The 27,977-nt window shown below is 41.1% G+C and overlaps 2 protein-coding genes across 14 annotated transcripts in view; one reads left to right on the top strand and one right to left on the bottom strand.

Annotated features, from left to right (window-relative positions):
• Positions 1-15,575, bottom strand: part of Sdccag8 (serologically defined colon cancer antigen 8) — a 193,913-nt gene extending 178,338 nt beyond the window's left edge. For 2 of the 3 annotated variants that reach the window (XM_029481038.1, XM_021162638.2), the window contains exons 1-4: positions 15,183-15,575; positions 4,924-5,076; positions 3,557-3,642; positions 746-859 (exon numbers count right to left, since the gene is read on the bottom strand). In XM_029481038.1, coding sequence (XP_029336898.1) covers positions 746-859; positions 3,557-3,642; positions 4,924-5,076; positions 15,183-15,249 — 420 coding nt within the window. In that variant the 5' untranslated portion in view covers positions 15,250-15,575. The remainder of the gene's footprint in view (positions 1-745; positions 860-3,556; positions 3,643-4,923; positions 5,077-15,182) is intronic. The other variant, XM_021162554.2, reaches the window with a different exon arrangement.
• Positions 15,576-15,772: 197 nt separating this feature from the next.
• Positions 15,773-27,977, top strand: part of Cep170 (centrosomal protein 170) — an 84,586-nt gene continuing 72,381 nt past the window's right edge. For 6 of the 11 annotated variants that reach the window (XM_021160699.2, XM_021160681.2, XM_029481034.1 and 3 more), the window contains exon 1: positions 15,776-16,341. The gene's annotated coding sequence lies outside the window, so the exon portion shown is untranslated. Of the gene's footprint in view, positions 16,342-27,977 lie in introns of all 11 variants that reach the window. The other 5 variants (XM_029481036.1, XM_021160708.2, XM_029481037.1 and 2 more) reach the window with 3 other exon arrangements.

The following is a 27,977-nucleotide window of genomic DNA, read 5'->3' as shown; positions in this document are numbered from 1 at the left end:
GGGAACCCTGAAGACAGCAGAGGAGACAATTCCAAGACCACAGAAGAAATTTTAGCCTGATGTCTATAATAAGAGCAAACCATAAAAATAGCCTAACTTCTAGTCATAAAACCGTGAAGCCTCACAGTAAAAGCCAGTTCTACTGTGTTAGGCCTTTGTTCTGTGAGAAATACCATAAGCAACTTGGGGGAGGAAAGGGTTTATTTAGCGTATACATTCTGATTCAGTCCATTACTGAAGGAAGACAGGGCAGGAACTCAAGGCAGGAGCTTGAGAGCAGGAGCTAGAGCAGAGGCCACAGAGGCCTCACTCACTGGCTGGATTTTTATGATTCACTTGGCTTGCTTTCTTTTACAAGGCACAGCACTGCCCACAGTGGACATAGCAACCAGTACTAAGAGAGTGCCCCACAGACATGCTCACAAGTCAATCTGATGGAGGCACTTCCTCAACCAAGGTTGCCTCTTCCTAGAGGGCTCTGCTTGTGTTGAAGTTGACAAACACAAACCAACACAGCTACTGAAACTAGTTATTATCACTTAGTACACTATGTATAGCATTAACACCAACTTCAACAACAAAATAACAAAACTACTGAGCAATTAACCAATCAGAAATGGCACGAAGGACAGTACAACATAAGAATAGTTATTTTCAGTGGATCACAGTAAACATGAAAACTAAGAATTGCAAACTTCTATACAACGGATGACTGGCATACACTGAGGTCCTATGAGCAACTTACCTTGCAGAACTTGACTTCTGCTTCTAAATGGTGGATATATTGAGACTGGTCGTTAATGATAGGAACGAGGTTGTGCATGGTGGGCATGCTGCCATCGTCACATTCTGACAGCCGCTACAACAGAAAGGATGAATTAAGCCGCTCCAGATTTAGCAGAGAATCATCTGGTTACCCTCTCTACGCACAACTTAGTGCCGGTGCGACATAAGCAAAGACTAGACCACAGTGTACTAGATCACAGTGTACTAGATGACCACAGTGTACTAGACCACAGTGTACTAGACCACAGTGTACTAGATCACAGTGTACTAGATGACCACAGTGTACTAGATCACAGTGTACTAGATCACAGTGTACTAGATCACAGTGTACTAGACCACAGTGTACTAGATCACAGCGCACACAGAGTATTTAATTCTCTAGTCTATAAATTCTACAAGTATAAGACATGAATATCAGTTTTGAAAGGCAGAAAATAACAGTTATTAAAAGCACATGACACATGGAGTTTCCTTTTCAGAACAGGATATTATAACTGGCTTGGGATGGGCTACCTGCTTAACTACTTCACAATGTGACATTTCATTCATGAATGGTGCCACAGAAGAGGCATGTCTCCTGATATTCACATCAGCTCAAGGAAGAGACATCACAAGTCAAAGGCACACCAGGGAAGCAAAATTCTGTTTCAAAGGTCACATTAGAAAAGCGAGATTTTGAGCTTTCGAGCTTTCAATTTTTTGTTGTTGCTGCTGAATGGATTTTTTGGGCCCAGAGGCGTGTAGAAGTGGAGGTGTAAACACAGTCTAGCAGCAATTCAAAATTATGCATTCTGGTGCACAGACCCTCTAAGCCTGCACCCTACAGGAGATACACAAGCTGCACTGTGTAGCCCGAGGAGACACTTCAGAAAAAGGTCTACTGCTGTTGGGTTTTAAGGAAGATGAAATTAGGAAAAGGGAAATGAGAGTCAACCAGTCAGCCTGACCAGAAGGCTTGCAAAGGAAACTTTTCTTCCTCACTCAGTTGATTTTATAGCTTTGGCAGAGTATTATTCCTGGCTAAAGTATTTTCTGTAGCAAGAGCTGGGCTGAGTTGAAAAGAATCAACTCTGAACTAGGTCAAAATCATAGTCTAGGCCTTAGGTCCACCCAGTTATGTCACAGGCTTGCTAAAAGAGCACTGTGCCTGAGTCCTGGAATTTCTGCAATCATAAAAGAAATGATATAGTTAGAATTCTTTAGAAACCCATAAAGTATGACATAAATATTAACACATCATAGTAGCAGTGGCCACCTCATGATTCCAGTATGTGTGACAACTTGCAGAAGATATGGAAATAAACCTGGTGGGGAAACAAGTGGGGCGGAGAGAAATGCTATAGGCTTCTGCAACTTCTCAAGTGTTGTGATCGAGCTACAGATGATCTGAGGTGGCTCCAGGCAAGGCCAGGGCGGTGGCTGCTTTCCCTGTCCTCACTGAGGCTCAAGGACAGATGAGTCAGATCCAGCTAAACAACACATGCTGTGCCCCAGTTTGTTCTTGAATACATAACCATACCCTAAAAGCTGTATGTAAGCTTATGTACTAAACAATAAAGTTAGATCTGCACCCTGATGCTGCTCTCCAGAGTCTGAATCCTAGGAATCTTCATGTGCTCCAACTCTTTCCCCCATTTCCTGGTCTCTGATCCAGAACAACTGAGCATAAAGCCTGCATGCTGCACTCCAGAAACGAGTGGCGTCCCTCGACTCACACAGTGTCATAATGGCACCCTCACAGGGGGTCTGCATCCTTCCAAGCACATACTTTTATGCTTAATTCTTACTTTACAGAAATTCAATTCACTCGTATATTCAATATTTATAGCTATTGATTATAATTTTATAACAACACATTTTATCACTCAGTGCATTTACTACTGCTGGCTTTTGGTTTCTAGAATGCTCTGAAGAGCAAAAGGTGAATGGAGTGCTTTCAAGTCAATTAGAGGAAGTTGCTAGAGCTGCTGCATACTCAGATGTGCTTATCAGCTTAGAAGACAGAGCTGAATCCTGGGATGTGGAGCCTACTGGGTCAGGTAGGTAGGAAGGTTCTCTACCACACACAGAGTGGCTGCTGTACAAATGTACAGGTCTACTTACAAGAGTACATATACTAGTGTGAGAACCTCCACTATGTATTTATATATACTAACTATGAGCTGTGCTAATTAGAAGTCACTACCATGTCAGAATCTACCATTAAATACACTCTCATAACATAATACAGCATGTTAGAAGCACATGGGTTTTATAAGAGTAAAACCAGGCACCATTGAGATGGACAGTAAATCTAGGTTTTTTTTTAAAAATTTGAATACATAGATATCTAAGCTTTAACAAACTCTTCAAAGTATATATAATTTCCAAAAAACGATTCATAATTTCTCACTATTTATAACACTAAATAAAATAGCATTACAAGGGAGAGGGCCTAACATTACAATTAGTAACTTCGACAAATGATCAAATATAGACATGAACTTGTAAAAAATATAACGAAAAGTTAGGCCTTTGTATTGACTGTCGCTTTTACAAACTCACTAACTGTTGCAAAATACATTTATCAAACTGTTCTCTGGACCACATTTTTGAAGGAAAAAAATAAATTGAAAATATCAAAATTCCTTCAGCTCAAGTGGAAGAATGCTTCTCTAGAACTACTCTGGCTGTAATCTGGACCTTGTGCAACACACACGAAGTGACACAGGAAATTGAAGCTAAGCTGGGAGGCCAGGGCTTTTGTCAGGCTTCAAAGGGTGACACTCACCGAAGGGGACAACTTTCGTCTTCGTGGTAGAGATGTCTCATTTTCCTTATTTGTTTGTTGACGCAACAAAGCTTTCAGTTGATTGACTGCAGGGCGAAAGCAATGGATTTATCGGCCTTGCTTGAGATTCACAGGTTACGCACAGCTCAGGCTGTAAATGTCCCTCAAAGACCACACAGCAAAGAATATGCCCTCATTTAACATTAATGGGAGGTAAAAGAAATTAGGAGAGGTAGGACCTAGTGAAGAGCTGGGATTTGATTATTAAAACAAGTTATTAAATTAAATTTGATTATCAAGCTATTAAGTGGAGGAAGTCTTCAAGTCTCTGTGGACAGTGGGATCCCGCCTCTTCTTCCTCTTTTTCCCTTCCTGGCGTGAGGTAAGTAGCCTTACCCATCTGCATGCACCTCCCTGATGGGCTGCCCTGACACATGCCCAGAAGCAAGGCCAATCAATAATGGGCTGAATCGTGCAAAACTAGAACCAAAACAAACCTGTAAGGTATGCCGGCAGACCCCAGTAATATCATCACTTGGGAGACACAGGCAGGGGCAAGACCACAAGTCCCAGCTCACTTTGCCTACAAAGAGGGTTCCTGGCTATCCTGGGATTCATATTGAGACCCATCTCAATATATATATATTCTCTATAGGTTTGTTTATCTCAGATGTTGCTATAGTGATAGAAAGTAGACTAACATTTTACTACTAAACATCAATCCAACAAATACTACTTAAACTTCTATTAGACAACAAGAACTTTGCTATTAGCTGGGACACAAAGAAAAAAAATCAAAACTCTACCTCTTGAGTAAGAATTTAATAAATCAAACAGTTACAGCAGTAGATATAAGCTTTTAATGTAAATTGAGAGCTGCATATAAGGCTTCAAGGGCAGGGAATACAATTCATGCTTGCTTTCACATAGGTGCTAACAGCAGCAGTGAACAGGAGTTCAGCATGCTTAAAAGAGTGGAAAGATGTCAGGGGTTGGTTTCAGTCACAAGGCACTGAAGGTGTAAAGGTATACATGCCTGGTCAGGGGTTGCTAAGAGATGGCTGCTTTCGAAGACAGATGGCTCAGATGAGGCTTGTGAAAGGATGGCTAAGAAGATAGCAAGGAAAAAATAGGACTAGGAAATACTGTTATGTTAGGAAAATATTGTTAATCTATCCTAAGGATTTTGGACTTCAGTCTATAGGATTTTGAATGTTAAAAGAAGAAAGCCAAGTAAAGGAATTTTATTGCTCTTTTGTTACACAGCAATAGAAACGTAGCAGTAGAGTGGCCAACTGGGCAGAGGGAAGCCTATGGAGTTGGGAGAGCCCACTATGTGCCAGGCTCCAGCTGACAGTCACACTCACCAGCATGGCTGTGCTGCAGCTCATGCCAGGCCACCCCTGTGTCCTCATTTTCTACGTTGATGCTGGTGGAAGGATCCAGTGCATCTTCTTCTACAGTGACATCCACTTCTCTCAGGGCACATTTCAACTGGTGAATGCTTCTATTGGCACGTTCTGCAACAAAAACCTGATGAGAGTCAGGGCCAATAAAGTGGTGTCAATCACCCAAATCCTTGACCAACAAGCATCGTCAAAAGATGGATCTGTTTTAGGGGAACCTTGTGGTACAGAGCAGAACTCTAGCTTCAGCTAGCTAAGAAATAGAGGACGAAAGAGAAGATGAAATCCAGGTAGAATTTAGACTTGGGGATCTCTACAGTCTCTGTTCCGGCCATCATGAACATTCAGTGCGTATGATACAAGCAGCAAGGAGGACTGAATAGCAGAGCTCCCTGATAATCACTGCCTTGGGGAGGTTCCTTCCTTTTCCTTGGTGCTTGAGACTCACCTGTTCCACCTAGAGACATGAGGTGAGCAGACAGAACCATTCAGGAGACTCAGTCACTCCAAGCTCTGGCCTAGGGAAGCCTCACTTTCTCCACATATCTCCATGTCCATATTCCTGCCCCACCAAAAGGATTCAAGCCGACTGCCCTATGATCGAGAGTTGGCCAGCAGGGTTAGCAAGCACAGTGGCAACCCCGACTGTGCAGTCCTGGCTGACTCCATCTCACACACAGATACTTGGTTAGCAGAAATGACCGCCCCTGAGCAGAAACTGAAACTGACCAGAACACAGTGACATAAGCTATCTATGATTGAATACTTTAAGGTATACTGTTATAATAGCTTGTGTCTAAAAATAGCCTCAGGGTCATACTGCACTTCCTCACACGCCTAAATTTGCACTAGCAGGCTGCACTGACAGTTATAGCTCATCTTCACAAGGGTCAGCAGGTCTTACTTTCTCTGTCTTGAATGATTATTTAAGCGCTGGCCACCCTGTTGGGGAGACAGGGGAAGGGGACAGGCTCTGTGACTGCTAGGGGCTCCTTTACTCTACCTGTCTTCCACCTAACTGCTCAGTGTAGCCTCCAAAAGATGCCAGAGATCATTTCACTGTAATGGCATGAAAATGAAGCTGGGCAGAGAATTTAGTTAGTAAAGTGCTTGCTCTGCAAACATGAGGGTCTAGATTCAGATCCCCAAACCCTTTGTAAAACTCTGCATGTGGCAGAGCAAACACGTAATCCCATTGCTGGTGAGGGCAAGAACAGATAGATTGCTGAGGCTCATTGGTCAGCCAGTCTAAATGGATCTATCAATTTCAGTTTACATCTCAAAAGAGAAAAGAAGAGAGCAATCAAGGAAAGACACTGAAGCTATCCTTTTTCTCCTTATGCACACACACAATCACAAGAACATGAACACACACACAATCAGACTGATAATTATTATCATCAGTTATCTATGAAAACACATTTTATGAACTATGTTCTTCATTTTCTCCAATGTTATTAACTTTTAAGTTTTATTACTTAATATTCCATGTTACAAAATATGCAATATGGTTACTTTACTTACAGAAACTCATCCTCTACATGAATAACACTAAAAAGAACCAGCCTTCCTGGTCTGAAATGGAAGATGAAATCCTATTGTCTTCATGGTGAGCTTAGTACCACTCTTTCTCCGTTCTGATCTGATTTCCACACAGACCTTCTTCTAAGCACAAACCTGGTGCTGAGTGACATCTAGGTCTGGTCCCTTCTTACTCATTCTGGGTTAAAGAAAGTCTGGATTAGATGCAGGCCTGTTTTAGCATTACAAGGAGCAGCAGTGGTTTTCTAAAACTCAATATTTTCTAAACAGACTTGTCAATGGAAAAGGAAAACCAAAGTGTTCTGACGTGTACTGCATTTCGGACATTTAGATTTATGCCCTTAAATCTATAAAGCACTTGGCTTTGTAGCATCCATTAGAAAGGAAACAGAGGGTTTGAGTAACATTGAAAGTATTCTCCACTGAGCTATCAAATTACTTCATTTCTAAGACAAAGAATAATTATTTATTTATACCCACTCTGATTAAAAGCTAAAAAGTTATATTAGGAAAAATTTACATGAAAAAATGCACAACAGTAAGTCCCTGTGAATACAGTTCTTTCACGAGATTATGATAATGGCAGGCTTATATATTTATTTTGTAGGGCTGGCGTTGAACTCTGGGCCTATGGGATGCTGGGCAAAGGCTCTACCACTAAGCCACATCCCTAACCTGTGGGCTAACTTGCAGCAACACTTTCAGTCCTGTTTCTAACACTATTCTATTCAGTCTTTCAGAGCCACACCAGCATTGCATGCTAAATCGCATCAAAGATAATACATGAAATTACTAGGCACTGAGCTCAACAATTAACCTCCCTCTAAAAGAGTATTTTGGTTTATCTGTTTTGTTTTTTTCAAGTACTCAATCAGTAGTTATAAGGGTCAGAGAAGAGATCTTTGCAAGAACTAAATCCTAAAACTAAGATCAAGTTAAATGACATTTTTAAATCATTTTAGCATAACATTTCAAAGCACTCTAAGTGGTTTCAATTCTTGACAGCAGCATGACAAACTGACTTAATCCTGAGGGGTAAATTAAGACTATTTAAGACAAATGAAATGCCATGACTCTTCAGCTGGAGCCACTGCCACAGAACTGCCTGTCATGTCATCCACCACTCACCAGCTGCAGCTCACTGGGGCCCACAAGTGAGGAAACAGATTAGACAGGAGGGCCCTTTATCATTTCTTACCCTGCTGCTCATGGCGACAACTTTATCTAACCATGAGCCAGAAAGAATATCCATTTCCTCTGTTCTCTGAGGCCACTTGTCTATTTCAGAATACATCCTGATTTCTTCTCTCCAGCACCAACTGCGGGCTGTATATAAATTTAACTATGAATATAAATGCAAACAAAACTGCTGCATCTGGCAAGTCACAGGAATATAAATGCAAGTGAACATTATTTCTGTAGTCCATTATCTAAACATCAGTCAGTACAATGAGCTCCTAAAAGGTTTTTAAGCTGAAGACTTAAGTCAAAGTGTGTCTTACTCATTTCTCAGTCCAATCTATCTTATTTTAACCCCTGGCACACCAGTGAGCCTCTCTTCATAAATGTTAACTTTTTAAAAGATAGCTTTAAGCTTTGACAATTATGTGCAATTATGGTTTTGATCATATTCAACATCGACCACTCTCCCTTACCAACTCCCACTCGCTCTAGACCCCTTCCTGCTTCCCCAAACATCTTCTCCTACTGAAAAGTGGTTTCTTTAGTTGTTGCTGCTTTATAAACCCACCAGGAATTTCACTAGGACTGCCTGCATGAGTATGGGTGTGGAGCTATTTAGGAACATTTAACTCACCAGTAGCTACACCACTGAAGAAGAAGGACCTCTACCCCACCCCACCACCAAGCCAGCCACAGCATTTGTCAATAGCTCCTCGGCTAGGGGTAGAAGAAACATGTCTTTTGAGAAAAACACAAGTGTCCCTCAGTGTTAAGACCAAAGACTACATTCATCTAATCAATTATTAATTTCTATATTTTCCATCTGCTTAGGAGATATGAAAGAGAAATGTCCTAGTGTCAGGGGAGGGGATCCATCCTGCAAAGTGCCCAGCTGTCTCTGAGAAAACATACAATGAACCATTTCCTAGCCTGAGATGTGAGCGGAACTGCAGTTCCTGACACAAGCTTAGACTAGGCAGACAAGCAGGAAAAAGAAAGAAAAGAAAAGAAAAGAAAAGAAAAGAAAAGAAAAGAAAAGAAAAGAAAAGAAAAGACAAAGGAAAGGAAAGGAAAGGAAAAGAAAAGAAAAGAAAAGAAAAGAAAAGAAAAGAAAAGAAAAGAAAAGAAAAGAAAAGAAAAGAAAAGAAAAAAAGAGAAAGAGAAAGAGAGAAAGAAAAGAAAAGAAAAGAAAAGAAAAGAAAAGAAAGAGAAAGAGACCACAGGAAGACAAGAAAAACGTGTCTGTTTATACCTGACAGGACTACAGCCCAGTTTAGAAGACGACTATCATGGTTTACTAGGGAACTAGCAGGTAGCAAAATCATGAGAAGAACAGTCTCCTCCAAAGATGGACAGAGCCAAGTCTGTAAGCAGACAGCACAATAGTCAAAGTAGCTAATAGAACTATACAGAAATAAAAATGTCTCAACAAAACTGTGATCCTAACTCTAATGGCTGAAAACGTGCTGAAGTGGATGGCCCCAGTGGAAAGACAACCTCAGTGACAGTGATTGATGTAAGAAAGCAGGGCCTGGAAGATTATCAAGGAGAGGTGTGATGTGGAAAGTCTGAGACTGTTTATGTCCATCCTGTGACATGCACCTGACACCTCACTGGGACCAGTAATGCACCTTTTACCAATAGGGGATAAATTCCAGCTGGCCAGGCAGAGATGTGGGGTAGAGGCACCAGACAATACCCTCTATATTCATAATTACTCTTTCTTGAGTCTTTTGCAAAGCCTTGCAATGGTTACATCATCATTGTGTCTGAACACAGTGCCATTACTGTTTTACGCCTGATAACTCTGTCTTAGGAACTGGGCTATGCATCTTTGCCACTGTCCCTGGCTTCTACTCATGAGCTGTCAGTATCACTCCTTTCTACCCCCAATTGTGATGATCAACTATGCCTGTAGACATTACTAAATGTTTGCTTGCCAGACAAATTATCCCTAGTTGAGAATCCCTGGTTGAGCTCAATGCAGCTCCTGCTGAGCCTTGAAGAGCTAGTCCCACTGTAAGTGTTAAACCCACCATGCATACCACACTACTACTGCAACAGTAGCAGCCCTTCAATGAGGTGGGCAGCATTAATAATAACACGCTGATGTTACTAGTGCTGGTAGGGCAGAATATAATCAAAGCCTGATCCAGTATCAGCTCTAGGTCTACTCCTTCAAACCTTTCAGTGGACTTAATGATCCAGGTTTCTGGGATGTGTGCTAAAGGACATCAGGATACTTTCTTTACCTTTGGACTCATGTGAAAACTTTGTCATGAGCAGTTAATGTCACTGAAGTTCAAATCCTCAAAGACACCAAGATAGAATAAAATTTTTCTCGTTTTCCCAATAGCTTGTCATCTTCTTTCTAGAAACACAGTAAAGTACCCTTATAATTTTATAACATATTGGAAACAGTTATGGTTTCTGGGCTGCCTCTATGAACACCCTTTCTGTCTGTTGTAGGCTGACTATTGTGAACATCCTTTGTCTGTTGTAGGGTGACTACTGTGAACACCCTTTCTGTCTGTTGTAGGGTGACTACTGTGAACACCCTTTCTGTCTGTTGTAGGGTGAATTCTGTGAACACCCTTTCTGTCTGTTGTAGAGTGACTACTGTGAACACCCTTTCTGTCTGTTGTAGGGTGACTACTGTGAACACCCTTTTTTGTTGTTGTTAAATCTCGTCTTTTACCTATTTTGCCTCAGTAGTGGAGGAAAAAGGAAGTTGGGATTTTGTTTTTAACTTTTGTTTTCAACTACCCTAAGTAGCCTTGAACTAGAAATCCTGCCTCGGCCTCCTCAGCTCTGGAATGGCCTATTTCATCATGCCTTGCTTTTTGGGTTTGTTCTAGTTAAAAAACAAACAAACAAACAAAAAACCCATAAAAAGCTAAAAGTGTTAAAACCAACATGAATGTATAAACAAAAATGCTCATAATTTTTACACCCTCCTAAAGTGCTTACATATGAATGTGTGTGCCTGTGTGTGTGTTGTGTGTGTACCTACAGAATATAAATACAAATAACACATGGCAAATAACAAAAAGAGAAACCAAGCAAATGTTGATGGAAATAGAAAAGAAGAAATGCAAGTTTTGTAAGTAAATCTGAGAAAAAGAATAACTTTCCCTGAAATTAAACATGTGTGCTTAAGTAGGCCAAAGGTCCAGATGACATCACTGCTAGCTGGCACACATGCAAAACTCTCCATTAGTAGTGCTATTACACAACCCTTCGGGAGATAGCAGGATCTAGAGAGCTGTGCCATTCACACCCAGTAAGTCATCCACCATCAACACTATCTCCAGCTGTTCCTAGCTGCATCAGGCACAGAAGGAAGCACAGTCCTCAAGGTGTTCTTGCCACGGCCCTGCTCCCTTCCCAGGCACCAGGTCAACTTCTCTTCTGTTTCACAAGGCATGAGCACAATCCCTACTCTTCTTTTAGTCTGACTCGGAGCAGGAAAAGGGCACTGGCACTCGAGGAGACAGAGGGGGATCTCGGCTCTTAGGTAGGCTAGTGCTTGGCTTTCTTCTTAGCTAAAGAGCAGAAAAATAGGGAAAGCAGGGAAGAAGGAAGCCAGGAGAAAGTGAAAAGCACAAAGTACAGCACACCCACACTCCGGTTCTTTTCTGAGTGTCTTTTACCAAGTTCCATACACACTTTTCCATCTTGGCTCCTGTGATGGTTTGTATATCCTTGGATCAGGGAGTGGCACCATCTGAAGGTGTGGCCTTGTTGGAATAGGTGTGACCTGGTTGGAATGGGTGTGTCACTGTGGGTGTGGGTATATGATCCTCACCCTAGTTGTCTGGAAGTCAGTCTTCCACTNGTAGCCTTTGGATGAAGACAGAACTCTCAGCTCCTCCTGTGCCATGCCTGCCTGGATACTGCCATGCTCCCACCTTGATGCCTTGATGATAATGGACTGAACCTCTGAACCTGTAAGCCAGCCCCAATTAAATGTTGTTTTTATAAGACTTGCCTTGGTCATGGTGTCTGTTCACAGCAGTAAAACCCTAACTAGGACAGCTCCCACAGGCAATAATTCTCACATCTGGTTCAAGCTTTTAATTGTGCAGATAAAGAAACATAAATCCAAATCCAACTTATTAACTGGTCCAAGGTCACACAGATACTAATCAGCAAATCGACAGGAAGTTCCGTGATCTGCTGCCTAGTCACACATTCTCTCCTGACTCGGTCATGTTCTCCACAGATTTCATCCACAGGCTGAGAAACCAATGTGGTGAAAGCAAAGAGGGAAGGTGCACACAGACTGCACGTAAAAGAGACAGAGTGTGTTCCTGTCAAAGCACAGGCTTGTTTGAGTGGTATACCCACTCAGCCAAAGGTGGGGAGGAATCTTTTGGTCAGGTGATACCCGTGCTGCTGATAAACTGCATCCACACTCCAGGATGCACCCCAGGACGGCACATGGCTCTGGTAGTAGGGACAGACAATCCATTACCTTGTGAGATCTGTCCTTTTTAATACTAAAAGTGCATGCTCAAATGTGTTAACACTTAAAACATCTAGTAAATAAACACGTGGCCACCTGCCAAGAGGCCTTCCCAATCCCTTCTAGTCCCAGATTGAGTGGTGGCTCCCAGGACACCGGCGATATGCTCGCTTTGACTATGCTGGAAGCTTGAACGCACCTATGGTTATTTCATAAAAAGGAAGAATACTAGCAATTAGTGAGCATACACTTGTTTTAAAATCTCAGGAAGTAATAGGAAGAAATACCAATACTTTATTATTCTTCTAGTATGCATAAACTAAGGAGGACAATTTATAACATAATTCTTAAATACTGGGCACTCTTGAAATAACAAATGGTGTTATATTCACCATAATTTGACCTCTTGGAAACAAAAATTTAGCTTAAAGGAATTATTCTCTCTAAAAGTGGTAATAGATATTTGACTATGCTCAAGGTCAGAACTGACCCCATTTTGTGGCCTCCTCCTAGATATGGCTGCATATGCTAAGAAACACAAGAAAGTAAGTCTCTAAATCAAGAAATGATACATCCTGAAAGCCAGGAGGAATGATGCCTTAGTTCATCTCTTTTTCTATACCTCTTATTTGCCATTGGTCAAATGTTTTGACCTTAAATGGTTATCTCCCCAACTATAAATTTTAAAATTATCTTAATTAGAACTTCATGTTATTATTACTGGAAGCCATAGAAGTACAGCTACACATATCAATAAAATATTTGTCTTTTATGGTGCTGGGGATTGAACTCAGGACCTTGTTCAGGCCTACGCAAGTGCTACTCCGTCAAGCTATACCCACTTCTATAAAATTAGTTTGAAATTAGACCTATAACTATATTAAACACTTAATATTAAACAATCCCCCAATGTGTGGGAGGAAATGAAGTCTTGAGTAAGTGTGTGTCGTTGACATAAGCACAGTCATGTCAGGGACCCAGTGCCTCAGAGCCATCAGAGCAGCAAGACCTTCCCCAGGTCAGGCTCTGGAGAGCAGTAAGGCTTGCCCTCGTAAAAGCATGGATGCACTTGACATTTAGCTGGAACCAGTAAATGCAGAAACTATGGGTCACAGCTTCCTCATCCCAGTTGACTGCAGCATCAGACTATTCCCCTGCAGAAACTCCCTACTGAGGCTGAGTTTGCAGACTTCTGCTGCTGTGTCTCCATCTGAGATCGTGGCCCACTGCACCCCAACTTGATGTTATTTGTCTGCCATTTCTTCATTCCATTGGCCTAGTCAGATCAATCATGTGACTACATCAAAATGATTAATATTAAACAGCCACTCCCAGTGGTTAAATAAAGGTCCAAAATTATGTCACAGAAGAACTAGATGAAAAAAACCAACTAATCAACCAACCATCTCCACAACAACAAACAGAAAAACTTAACCAATCTAAAAAAATTATAACCATGTATATCATTGAGCACAGAGTTTTTCTTGATTCCAACATAAAAGTTAGGAGCAGTTACTTTAGCATCCACCAACTCTTAAAATATCAGTAGGAGGAAGAATGCATTTAATTACACCGTCCTAGAGTTTTAACACTGAGGATGCTAACAATCTGTACCACCACCAATGGATACAGATGACAAACAATAGCCTACAAAGTCCTACGGAGATAAACTTTCCAGTATTCTCAGAAAAAGATTTAAATTTTACAGGAAGCAAATGCTAGCAGCTAACGTTCAATAAGCATTTGTGTGCCAAACATTGGTTACACCCTTATTTTGAACCATAGCAATCTGCAATTGCTTTGCTTATTGTCTCCCTCATTAATCCAAAGACTCCACACCATAGATACTTGTGGCTGATTCATCACCTGGTATGGCTAACCCAAATCAGGCATTGAGTTATTATTTGCTGAATAATTCTGGTTATAAATGATTCAAATATTTTATCTATTGGTCATAGCATATGGGGTTATGAAAATGCAGAATAGGAAAAAGTACATCATAACCTGTGGAATAAAGTCTTTAGTGAAATCTTTACTTTCTAAGTCCCACTCTAACTTGCCCATCTCTCCTTCCTTCCTTTCTACACACCAGACAAGCATTCTAATACTAAGCCACACTCCCAGCCCCTAGCACACATTTCTTGCTACATATTTCTTAAGTTCTGAAAATAAATCAGTCTTACGTTCATTATTCCTTTGGTTAACTTGTTCTCCATAATAATCATGTTGTAGTTGACACCACGAATTCACTATAACAAAGTCTCAAGTTTCCAGAGATTTCGCATGTGGTCAAAAGAACAGAGCTAGCTAGCTATGAGTAGGGAGAGCACTTTGCCAGATAATTATTCTTCTGGTTCTTTGCTCAGAAAACTTGAATTAACTAAACTAGGCTTCGATTATAGTAATTACTGCTTGATTAATAAGAAAGGCATAGGCTTTGAAGGTGGATAGGCCTGAATTCAATACATGCCTTTGCCGCTACCAACCGTCTGTGTGTTTTGGCTTTGGTTTCCCGACCAGTAAAATGGAGTCATTAGTAAGATAAAGTTTTAAATGCTTTGCTATATAAAAGTAATGTAGATCAGTAGATATTGTATTATTTAAAATAACTATTAGTGTTTTCTTTTTGGACTTATACATCAGATTTGCTATACTACACCAGAATTTGCATGTGTAAGAAATATAAATAAGGAATTTGTTGAATTAAACAGCAACAGTATGGCAAGAGGGTAAAAGTGGCATGGAGCTGCCCATGAGTTTGTGCTGGCACTGGTTGATAAGACACTTAAATCAAGATGTAGGTTCCTTGTTGGATCAGGTAATCAACCACAAGGATAAGATGTAACAATGCTGCTTAATCCTAAAAACAAAACTAAAAGATTTCATCCATAAGATCAGAGCAACATCCGCCGTCTTCCTCCACAGCCTGGCTAGTGCTCAAGGAAAGTGTCTGGAAAAAAAAAAAAAAAACCCACTATTGCCCATGGTACCTAGGAGCTACTAGGCACTGAGATTCGGAGCAACTCACCCCGGAGACTCCGTTGGTATTGCCCCAGACTGTCCTCCAGGGTAGAGTTCCCTGGGGACTTCGCCATGGGGTCAGAGATGGGAGTTATGCGGGAAAGTATCCAGTGCACCCCTCCGAGGACAGGCCTAGCGCTGGGGGTTAGGGGATGCCTGCCTGCTTCCTGTCGCTGCTGTCACTAGGGAACCAGGAACCCCGGACCGAGCTCCTAGGGGCTCTTCCTACCCCCTGGCCCTCATGGTGAACGTCGGGAATTGTAGTTCTTAGGCTTAAAGCCTGCAGCTTCGAGAGTCCTATGAGCCTTCCTGCTATACTATGCTTCCCAGAGGGCTATGCGCTCGGAGCGCCACTCCGGCAGTTTAGCGGCCGGAGGCCGTTGCCAAGAGACGGGTTGGCAGGCCGCGCCCTTTCCTTTTGCATCGTTTGGATTAGTCCCGCTGCCCTGCCATCCTCAGCCAGCTGGATTGACTCGCTGACAGAACGGGCCGGGTGAAGGACTTAAGACTCTTCAAAATGGGCCGGTGTGGAGTTGATCCCTGAGCCCTCGCAAGGATTCACTGTAAACTCGGTTTTAGTTAGGAGTTCTGTCAAAATTGTTTTTCTCTAGAAAATGAAGTGTAAATCTTCCAAACAGCCAAACTGTGAAAGCGACGGACACTGCAACCCCTAGCTTGCTCAGAGCCCCGCCCTCCGCGTGGAGTTGGCGCGCTGCCCGCTGGGAATCGTAGTCCTGGTTGGTTGCGGTCCCACTCCAGCCAAGCGGCTCTTTATTGTTCAAGCCGGTCTTGAGGGCACGCCTGCGCAGTGGGCAGCTGCGAGAGCGTGTGGGTGAGACCCTCTGCAAAGCCCCCTTTCATTGTCTGTGTCTGGCGCCTGCGCAGTGAGGCATCGCTGGGCCCTGGCTGGAGGAGGGAGAGGACCTGGCTCGCTGCCCTTTGCGAGGCGCCTGCGCAGTGAGCTGCCGCTCGCTGCCGTTCCCGCTATGTGTGGGGCGTGTGTGGAATAACGTTATTGCCCAGCGGAACCGAGTGGCCCCCAGCTCCACGGCGGCGGCGACGACGACGACGACAACGGCGAGGGGGTGGGGGGAGGACAGCGTGGCAGAGACTGACGGGACGCACCGCGCCCCGCCTCCCGGTCCGGTCCCTCTCTGCGGTGAGGGGTAAGTGATGCGCTCGGGGTGGGCACGGCCCGGGATTCTGCACATCCACAGCTCCGGCGGCCGGGGCCGAGGCCTGGGCGCGGCCCGCGGCGGGATGGAGTGCGGGCCTGGAGGGCGAGGGGCGCCACCGGGACGCCCCGCGCGGCCGCCGCCCTCCCCTCCCCTCCCCCATGGGCTGCGGCCGGCTGCACGGGGCCGGCTTCCCTTCGGTGCGCCCGGTCCTCTTCTGTTCACTCCCGCTTTGTGCAGCCGCCGCCTGAGCTGCCTGAGAACGCTGCGGGCGGAGCGTCTAAGGAATGGCTGCGCGGCCGCTGGGCAAGGGAGTTTTCCAGGGCGCCCATCCCTTTTGTAGGGTTGGTTTCGGGGTGTGAGGAGGGTGGCGGCGGTGGGGAGGGGGTGACGGACGACGAGCCTTCAGATGGCGTTGGGAGGGCGTGGAAGACGTGCTGTCACGCAGCCTGCCGGGCGACAGAACACCACGTAGCCTCTAGCTCGGTAGTAAACCCACGGGAGGAGCGAGTGGCTTCCTGTGGGCTCATTGTCCCAAGATTCAGTTGTAGGGTTTGGGTCTAGTTCACTTCCATTTTTATTCAAGGGAGAGAGAGAGAGCAGCTGCGTGACACGCACGGGAAGACAAGGAATTGTGTCCTAAGTCATATGATCTCTGTTTTCTGATTTTGAGTATAAACTGTCTTCCTGACCCCCGATCCCCAAAGAGTATAAAGACAAGCTATACAGGCTAGAGTCCCAAGTCTGCCAAGCTGATCAATTTAAAATTACTAGGTGACAATGAGGGCTGGGCTTAGGTAGGGCCTGACAGCGAAGCTGTTGTTTAGCAGGGAAATGAACCAGAATTATTTTTTCCACTGGGTGGGTAATGCGTTCATGTTCCTAAGGGAATACATTAGGATCCGCTTAAAGCAAACAACAACAAATATAGGCCACCTATGTTTTAGTTCATGAAATTGATTGGTTTTTATTCTGTTAATGAGAATTCAGCCACTGGAGAGGAAGGAATTTGTTGAAGCAGACAATACATTTACTTGAAAATGCAGCCTTTAAAATCGTTTGAAATCTTAAGTTTATGGTATTTGCAGTGCTTTGCCAACCTTTTTGCTTAAAACAAGCAGACGATAGGATGAAGCAGGATGAGGCGGAGCAAGTGGAAGAATAGTGTGAGAGTTACATTATAAATACAGAACCTAAATCTTTACTGATAAAGCCCGATGTATTTAGGCTGCAGGGACTGAGAAAGTCAGCCCTGGGAAATAGCAAGTTACAAACCAAGCAATCTGTATTTTTGCCATTGTTTTAAAAAATAAAACCCGCACAGCTTTTAGTTTTTCCTTCTGTAAGTACTATAAAACGTTGGTGTCCTAAAGCAGGAGTCTTAAGTGGGCTTAACAGAAACCAAGAAGATCCTAAGGTAGGCAAAGTTAGCTGACTTGTCTGCCAACTCTGAGGCAATGGAAGGCAGAGCCAAACAAAACCAAGATCTGCATTTCAGTGTGCTCTCCTATGTGTGTACCCTAGTCCCCTTGTCCTGCACACACACATAGAACATATTCTACATGCTCCTCGAGTGGTCTGCTTCAGTTAACTCTATTCTCACAGTTGTATTAACTTAAGCCTTGTGACATATATTATTAATTATACTGAAGTGGACCTTGAGTTTTATAGACTAACAGAAAATGTGCCTTTTGTTAAAAAATGGCTTCCCTGCTTATTAATAACCAAAATGTAATATATGTTTCCTAATATTTTATAGCATGATAACTCTATAACCTGTGTTTAAAAATAAAATATACACACAAGAACTTAATGATGCTGGTTTTTCTTTAATGAATTATATTCTTCTCAACTTATTCTAGAACTCACCTTTTGATAACAATTTGGGGGCTTCTTTTGCTAGAGTGGAATTTTTTATATTTTTTTGTTTAATTCTACTCTTATCTTAATGTTATTTTATATCAGGTTACAGCCAATTTTTTGTTTATCTGGGTTTTTGTTGTTGTTTTGGGTTTTTTCTTTTCTTTTTTTTAACATAGTTTCTCTGTGTAGCTCTGGCAGTCCTGGAACTTGGTCTGTAGACAGGCTGGCCTTGAACTCAGAGAGATTTGCTTGCCTCTGCTTTCCTAGTGCTGGAATTAATGGTGTGCTTGACTTGGCTTTGATTTCAACCAAATTTTTTAAAAATTCATAATCAAATTCCATGTGTGAATTTTATTTAGTAAAATTTTAAGTATATCTTACCAATAAATTTATTTCATAATTAGTAAGTTGTTTCACTTTCTTATTACTTTTTCTTTACTGAGGGGAGGGGTCAAAACTCAACTTTATTATTGCATCTGGTAGTGATCAGATATTGCACCTGTGGTGGTAAAAGCTTACTATTTGAACTTTGCATCTGTATGGGTTTGCTTTCTCCTTTTTCCTTGTGCATGTGGTGTATTTGCATGTGTTGGGGAATGTATGTATGCCTGCACACATGGAGGCCTGAGACTGAAATCTTCCTTGATTGCTTTTCTACATTGTTCATTTTGAGGCTTTGTTGAACCTGTAGCTTATGAATAAAGCTCATCTCACTAGCTAGCTTGTTCCAGAGAGCTCCTATCTTTACTTTCTGAGCCTAACTGTACATCCTCACAGAGGTCACCAAACCTGCCCAGCATTTACATGGGTTCTGCCTATCTGAACTGTCTGCTCGTCTTGCTTACTCAATAAGTCCTTTAACAGACCCTGTATGGCTTATTCACTTAACAAAATTCTGTTCCTGATAAATATTTTTCACTATTTAATATGTAATGGTTTTTCTTCTGTCTTAAACATCAGACTGTTAAGTGGTGTACTATTCTAATAAGAATATGATAGGTGACACTAAGCTGTGAAATACCTGTATAGTTGCAAGTTTTCCTAGATTAACTAATACACCAATGTTTGATGGATTGATGATGATTAAAGCATTAAGCATAGACCTCTTTTACCCAGGTAATAGGGTCCTGTTTACTGTCATAAAAGCCTCATCTTTTCTCCTTTAATTTTCCTTAACTATGAAAATTTTGAGTAACTACCCTTGGCAAAGTGAGCTTTGATTTACTTGCTCTAATGTTTTATGAGGGATGTGCTCAGAAGTGAGTTCACTTTTTTTGTGGCATAAAAGAATAAGAAAACATCTGTAGTTGATTAAACTGGTTTTAATGTCCAGTTTAGTTGAAATTATTGTGCAACAGGATATGTATTTTTTTTTAGGCAAAGTAACATAGCAAATATGAAATCTATCTTCATGTCAAACAAAAGCATAGAAGAAACTCACAGGAGGACAGCTAATGCCTTATAAATTATTTCCATACACTACTAACAATACAAGGGGGAAGAATTCAAGCATTGTAGAGAACTGAAACCAAGTGAAACTTAGCAGAGAATAAGCAACCATTTTAGTACACTAATCATTTTTGAGTGCTATGGAGAATATTTCTCTTTGGGGGCATGGTATTATTGAAAAGGTGAATGATACATGCACTGCATAGAGCTCTTACTAATGGCAGGGTTTTTTTCTTTCAAAACACCCTTCGTTATCACAGTATTATCTTACACATTTAAAGTTTAAAACCTTGGGATTGGAGAGATGGCTCAGCAGTTAAGATCACTAGTTGCTCTTCCAGAGGACCTAAGTTTAGTTTCCAACAACCAAGAGGTAGTTCCCACCCTCCTGTAATTCCAGTTGCAAGGAGCTAGAGACACTCACTGTCTTTTGCCCTCCAGAAAACAGAGACACACAAGGTGAATATTGTACATGCAAGCAAAACACATAAAGTTTTAATAAGCTCTTAAAAAAAAAACTTGAAGCACAAAGTTAATAACTCTTTCTATGGCACATATCACAGAATTGTTAAGTCTGTAACTGAACCTTTGTGTTTTGACCAAAATCAAAAATCTTTTGACTTATCTTTTTTTAGTAAGTTAAGTGATAATACCTGTTCCCTTATTGTCATTAATAAAATGCTGGAATTGGATTCATTTTACAAGTCTTTTGTACAATGTGCCACATGTTGCTAAAATTCTTGAGATTCAACTTTACCTTGAACTCTTCTATGGACTTGAAAGGAAGTCCATTTAACCTTCAGAAAGTGTAATGAAAGGTTTTTACCGGAGTCCTAGGCAAAAGGAGGTCCTAGCTAATGAGACTGAGCCATCTGCTGCATGAGGAGTAGAGAGGAGTGAGATGCAGAGAAGGCCTTTATTCCGTGTGGCCACACTTGGATAAAGACGGTAGCTTTGGGATTCTATAAGAGAAGGAAAAAAGTAGGGAACCAGAGGCATTTATAATCAAATATAAACAGCCAAACTGTGATCCAATAGATGATTGATTACCTGCTTTTCCTAGGTCCTGCTAGCACCAAGAAGTCATTGTTGCTTGAAGGGAGATAATTGGCTCACACTTAGGAGAGCAGCCTAGGATCCTTCCAGAAAGTGTAAAACAACGGGCTTGCATTGAATAGGGTGTTCCTACAATTCAAGATAGAGTGTGGAAAAAGGGCTCTTAAGAATAGGCTGGAGAAACAAATTTAGATCAGTTGGGACAGAAACTGTCTTTTCTCCTGGGGAGCCCTGTTACAATGCTTAACTTTTCTGTAGTAGCACTTATTAATTATAATGGCTTTTGCTATGACATTTTCATACAAGATTATAATATATTTTGAACATCTCTTTGTGTCTGCTCATCTCCTCTTTCAAACACACACACACACACACACCATGTATACAGACCCTAGGATACTAGAAAGGAGCCCATAAGAGGGTAACATAATTCTTTAAGGGACAGGAAAGATAAGAACACATATGAGTTGGGAAGGAGAATACTGGAGATGGAGATTAGAGTGGGGGAGAGAAGCAGAAAGGAGGTGATAGTCAGCCATCACTAAGGACTTTAAAAAAAAGCATGCAATCTAGTGCTGATTTTACTATCTGAATTCTTCCGGTGAGCTGTAGTTCTCTCTTAAGAACAATACAGTAAGATTCTCAACAAAGTTTTTCAAAATTACCACTTGCAACTTCATATTTATGTAGTTTCCTTTACCTTTCTTGTCTCTGATTTGAGACAATTAAGTCAATGTGGTTTTTTTTCCAGTATAACTTCTATATTTAATGCTGCAGTTACGGTCTGGCTGTATACCTATTGCTTATTTAAAGCCCTGTCCTTTTTTTTGTTTGTTTGCAGTCTGACGTTGTGTCATGTCCTTAGCAACAGTAATGTTTTTCTGTTCTGAGACATCCAGGGGAGAGGAATCATGGTTCTTGAAAGTTACATTCTTGTAATATAGGGTGCAATTCTGTACTGCTTTCCTAATATTAAAGTACTCTTTCTTATGAACTGATATTCTTAATAAGTCGTAAGTTTTCTTTGATACTAGTTGTAGGTTTTGTTGGTTTTAACCATTAGAAACAGCACCCTTATGTTGGTTCTCATTTTGTTTTCTAAAATGTTTTTGTCTGAAAATTACTGATGCAGTCTATATAAATATCTTTATGTATATTTACTAGTCTCATACTTCATTTATAACATGGGTGATATTTCTGAAGCAATGATTTACCCTTACCGACTACTCAGTTTTATCTGTTTTAATGTGGCTATAGTACAAATTTGTTGACGTTTTCTTGAATGATGATTCTGTCTTCTCATGTAAGGGATTAGCTTCCCTTCCTGGCTTTTGAACATTTATAAATTCAATAAACATCTCTAATGTCTCATCCTGTCCGAGTACTTGTCATAGCCAAGGATAAAACCATCCAGATTTATAAATAGAATCAGTGCCACATAAAATATGCTGGGGGTGGAGAAGTGACACAAAGGTAATGAAAATCACTTGTAGTTTGGTTACTTTCTCTTTTCCTTGATTAACAAAGGAATCGAATGAGACTAGGAGTTTTGAAGATATGAGTGATATCACTATATGATAATAAAGTTGAGTAAAGAAAGGTGCTGTGAAGCAGAATTTATCAGCACCAAGAAAGGCATTGCTGTTAAGTTTGTGACCACTGTAGACTCCAAACACTACAGCATAGGCTTAAATGAGGACAGTGGTTTCACTACAACTGTGTTTAGACCATAGCTGCAGAATTAAACACGAAAAGTGGGCAGAATTTTTACAAATAGCATTGATAAATCCTAAGGCCAGTTGACAGAAGAGAAGGCAAAAGAAAGTGAATAAAATTAATCAAATTAGAGAGTGAGGGGTGGTAGACTTTCCCTTTTGATTTTCAATCTGTGAGTACATACAAATGGTTCAAGTGGTTCAATGTTTTTAAATGGTGTGTAAATTCCTTCCTACCACTGTTTTGCAAATACTGAATGACCACTTTTGCTAATGCAGTGAAGCACCATTATTATATATTCTGTATCTCAATTCAAACAATTTCAAATAATAATCTTAACCCTCCTTCCATCTTTGACAGGAAAGAAAGGCTCACTGCACACTCACTGTATCTTGAATGCTGTTATTTCTGAGTGTTTGAGAAATCAGTCTTCAGAAACAGTGCTCACCACCCCACCCCAGATATTTAACATTCCAGTTTAAGTGGGGGGAAACACATGTAGGTATCTGAGTAGAGAATATTCTCATATGTAGTGTGGTTCTGCAAGGAATGGGATAAGTGAATTTGAGAACAATGAGGCCACTGTGACTGGAGATGAGTGAGAGAAGGGAAGAGGAGGAGGAATTAAAATGGGATGGAGCTTTTATTGGTTGATGTTATTTAAGTGCCGTGGGAATTTATTGAAGACTTTGAAAGGATTGTTTTATATGTAGCAGTGAAAGGGGTGCAAGTATGGAAATAAAATGAGCTAAGAATTAATTGGAGTGATATAAACAACTGTACTTGAAGTACACTGATGGTGATGGTGAAAGTTGTCCATGTCTGGCTTTACAGAATCAAGAGTTTCTGTAAAAGCTAGTAATCTCTTTTTGAACATCTAAGTAAACATATCAAGTAGGTAATGGGATATATGACACAAATTCTGAGGAGAAGATTTAAGGATTCTTAAAATTTAAACACTACCAGTAAACTGGAAGGGATCAAATTGTGTGGTACCCCAGAAACCAAGGGAAGAAAGGAATTTTGGAGGTAAGAGTGTCCAGTCACTGTATCAAATTTAATTACTTGAAAAATATATATGTATATATATATTTAAGCACCAAGAAAGGCATTGATGTTGTTAAGTTTGTGATAACTGTAGACTCCAAACACTACAGCATGGGCTGAAGAGAGAGAGAGAGAGAGAGAGAGAGAGAGAGAGAGAGAGAGAGAGAGAGAGAGAGAGAGAGAAAGAGAATATATTATATATATTCTTGCTGGCAGTGACTGAGCAATCTTCATTCTCATTTATTAATAAGAATGCTTGCGAGCATTTTTCCTGTAAATTGCTCATCTGTTTACTTGAACAAAGTTTATTTACAAGTAGGGCATTGCTGACTGTAGGTAAATGGGCAGTGATGCTCTGTTGGGTAATAATTGATCAGGTGGTGCCTCAGTGTCCCTAGTTGTGTGATATTGAATGTTACTTTACCTCAAGAACTCAGTTTCATGTTACATTTAGTTAGTGATAGACTACTTTCTTGGAGGTTTATTGTAAAAAATAAATGTTTAATGGTGGATATTTTCTTGCCTTAGGGCCTCAAAAATAATGCCACCACATTCTTGTTCAATGTGAGGAAACACATTGGAACTTTTTTTTTTTTTTCATTGACTGTAGAAATGATATTTACCTCTCAATTCTATCTCACTGGGCAGTTTTGCTTGTCATTTTACAGCATTCTTGTGGTGTAGAAAAAGAAGCACGAGGTCGCGGGGTGCTGCTTGCTGACTCGCTCAGCCTGCTTGCTTACGGACTCAGGACCACCAGCCCAGGAATGGCACAACCTACAATGAGTTGGACCCTTCCCCATCAATTAGTAATTAAGAAAAGGTTTGCCTACAGCCCTATGTCTTATAGTTGTGAAAACTCCAAGGGCTACTTTTAAACTTTTAGCAAGTTAAATATCTGCTGAAGGTCTTTTCCTTAGAGATAGCATCATCTAAGTGTGCAATGGGATAAATGAGCAAGAAGTTCCTTCTTAGTTTCTGTCTTTTGTATGAGTACTGATTCTGCTCCCTCCCAAAGGCTGCATCTCATTATTATTATTATTATTATTAATATTATTCACTTTACATCCCACTCACTGCCCTTCCTCCTGGTCACTCCCTGCCACAATCCTCTTCCCCTCTCCCCTCCTCTTCTCCTCTGAGAGGGTGAGCCCCCCACCCAGCATCCCAGGGTATCTCCCAACCCTAGAACATCAAGGAAGGCTAGGCGCATCCTCTCTCACTGAGGCAAGACAAGGCAGCCCAGCTATAGGACTATAGGTATAAGAATATATCCCACCTATAGGAAACAACTTTTGGGATAGCTCCCTGCTCCAGTTGTTTGGAACCCACAAAAAGTTGCACATCTACTACATATGTGTGTGTGTGGTGGGGGGAGGATAAGTCCAGCCCATATATGCTCTTTTGGTTGGTGGTTCAGTCTCTGAGAGCCCCAAGGGTCCAGGTTAGTTCACTCTGTTGGTCTTCTGTGGAGTTCCTATCCCCTTCAGAGACTGCAGTCCTTCCTCCTGTTCTCCCATCCACTGTTCAGCTGTGGGGATCTGCATCCATCTGAGTCAGCTGCTGGGGGGAGCCTCTCAGGACAGCCAAACTAGGCTCCTGTCTACAAGCATAATGGAATATCATTAATAGTGTTAGGGATTGGTGATTGACCATGGGATGGGTCTCAAATTGGACAGGTTATTGGTTGGCTGTTCCCTCAGTCTCTGTTCCATCCCCCATCCCTGCATTTCTTGTAGATGGGATAAATTTTGGGTCAAAAGTTTTGTGGGTGCATTGGTTCCTCCACTAGGGCTCCTGCATGGCTACAGGAGCAAGGCCACATCTCTTAATACAGTTGCATTGAGGATTAACAATCAACATGAATTTTGAAAGAAATACTATATTAGTTACTTTTCTCCTTGTTGTGATTAAATACATAATAGAAAGAATCTGTAGAAAGATTTTACTTTTTGGTTTTCTTCTTGGTTTTACACAGGGTATAGTTCTAGCATGGCAGGGAAGGCCTGATAGCTAGCTGGAGGGCCTGCTCCATTGGTAACAGGGCCATAGGGTCTGGCTGACTTCTTTAAAACTAGGCAGATTGGAGAGCAGAGAGCTGGACCATAAACAGGGCAAAACTGTACATCTCAAAAAGCCCATAAGTCTAGCCATCAAGGCTTGATGCCTCAAAAGCTTCATGAACTCCCCAAACAAGATTCAGACACATTAGGCTATTGCATGGCATTTAAGGTCCAAACCACAACAAATATCTTCATTTAAATCATACCAGAGAGCCAAAGAAATTAAAGGATACTACATAGGCATGCTACATAGTGGTATGTAGAGATTGGAGTAAGAAGGGTGGGGGGGGTTGGATAGGAGGAAAGAAATGTAGAGTTGGAAGGAGAGACACATGTGTTTTATTGGAGTTAGGGTTGGCATATGAGTTCACCCATATCATTTCCTAACAATAATTGTTCTTAAAATTACTAACATTTGGAGCTAAGGAAATAGCTCACTGATTTAAGCACTTACCAAGCAAGTGTGAAGACTGGAGTTCAGATCCTAGAAACCCAACATACACACTGGATAGATATGGCAGTCTACTCATAATTCCAGCCCTGAGAGGTGAGATTGTCAAAACTAGCCATGTTGGTAAGCTCTAGGCTTAAATCCGAGACCCTGCTTCAATAAATACTGTGGAAGACTAAGTGAAAAAAGATGATTCCTAGCTCTGGCATCAGCTACCACGTGAATGTGCACTCGTGCATTCACATGACTCCACATGCACATGCATACATTGTATCATCTTAAGCATTTAAGTCTAGTATATATACACAGTACTGTACAGCCGGCAACCACTATTCATCCATAAAACTGAAATGAAGAACTACTGACCAGTAGCTGCTTCAGTGCTCCCATCTCCAGGGCCCAGCAACTACTTTCCTTACTCACTCTATAATTTCTGCTACTGAAAGTACCTCATATAGTGGAAGACACATAATATTTATATTTCTGTGAATGGCTTATCTTAACATATTACCTTCAAGGTTGATCCATACTGTAGCAGGTGTCAGAATTCCCTTCTAACAATGAACAATATTATATTGTGTACCATATTTTAGTAACTCATCTGCCCATGAACACTTGTTTCCTATGTATTGACTATTGATAGTAGTAATGATTTATCTACGTTAGCTGCTTTTCTGCTTCAAAATTGCTGAAGTTGTTATTCAAGTAAAATAATACTTCCAAGTGTTTTATGCTGGTTGTGTTTGAGAATTATCCCCTTTGACAAAATCTCTGTATTTCACATTCTCAGAAATTATCACACATTGTACCGTTTTTATTGATTTCTTAGGAACCTTGTGGAGTCAGGTAATGATATAATTATCTTCAGGTGGAGAGCCAAAAGAGTAGAGTCTAGACTATAAAAGAACACAGGTGATTCAAAGGTTAGCTAAAAGATGAGAGTTCATTGTTTTCCAATTTACTAACTTGAATTTGCTGCTACCTTTATAAATGAAAGTACAAATCTCTTTATGCTCTTTTGATTACAATAAATTATCATCTTATCCATATTGCCTGCTATGCTACAAAACACTTAACTGAGGTCATCCCTCATATAAAAAGCATATGGTTTCTGTTGGTGGAGCTGCAGTAACTAGGGTAGCCACTAACAAGTTACTCAGTTCTACAAAGGAAAGCAAGTCACACTTTACATTTTTCATAAACTGGCAGAGAAATCTTGGTAAGAAATGTGTAGCATTTTTCTGGTAGGACTATTCATTGAGGATTTAATAAATGTGATTTTATGAAGTTTATTAAGTTGCTCCCTTTTCTCGTTGAATTGAAGTTTTCTTTTGAAAATGTATAGTAAAGTTAGAACATGAGGCTTGATACTTGGAATACCATCTGTTTTGGGGTGGACAAATGCTAAGTTGTTATATTTGGTTTTGGTTCATATTTATTTTAACTGCTTTTAAAGAAGAGTTGTTGATTTATATGGCAGATAATAAAGGTAAAGTTAGGCATTTATTCCAAAATAATGAGTATGAGAACAAAAGTATTCCCTCCCTGCCCTCCCCCTCTCTTGCAAGCAGTCTATGCTGGATGTTCATGTGAGCATAGAGTCAGTACCTTGGCAGGAGTCCAAACCAGCACAGCTGCAGATTTAGGTTTTGTGAGGAACTGCACAAATGAGGGTGGGGATTAAAGAAAATGAAGTTTTCCCAAGAACAACATTTTTCATTCTCTGTCCCAGATCAAGTTAATTATACAACAGAGTTGAAATTTTTAGAGTGTGTGTGTGTGTGTGTGTGTGTGAGACTTTCTCAGAGACTCTTCCTCTGACTGTGTGTGTGTGTGACTTTCTCAGAGACTCTTCCTCTGACTGTGTGTGTGTGTGACTTTCTCAGAGACTCTTCCTCTGACTGTGTGTGTGTGTGTGACTTTCTCAGAGACTCTTCCTCTGACTGTGTGTGTGTGTGACTTTCTCAGAGACTCTTCCTCTG

This window comes from Mus caroli, chromosome 1, assembly GCF_900094665.2.
Source record: "Mus caroli chromosome 1, CAROLI_EIJ_v1.1, whole genome shotgun sequence".
Lineage (NCBI taxonomy): Eukaryota > Metazoa > Chordata > Mammalia > Rodentia > Muridae > Mus > Mus caroli.
Note: the sequence above shows the minus strand (reverse complement) of the source record. Positions and strands in the feature narration are given on the sequence as shown.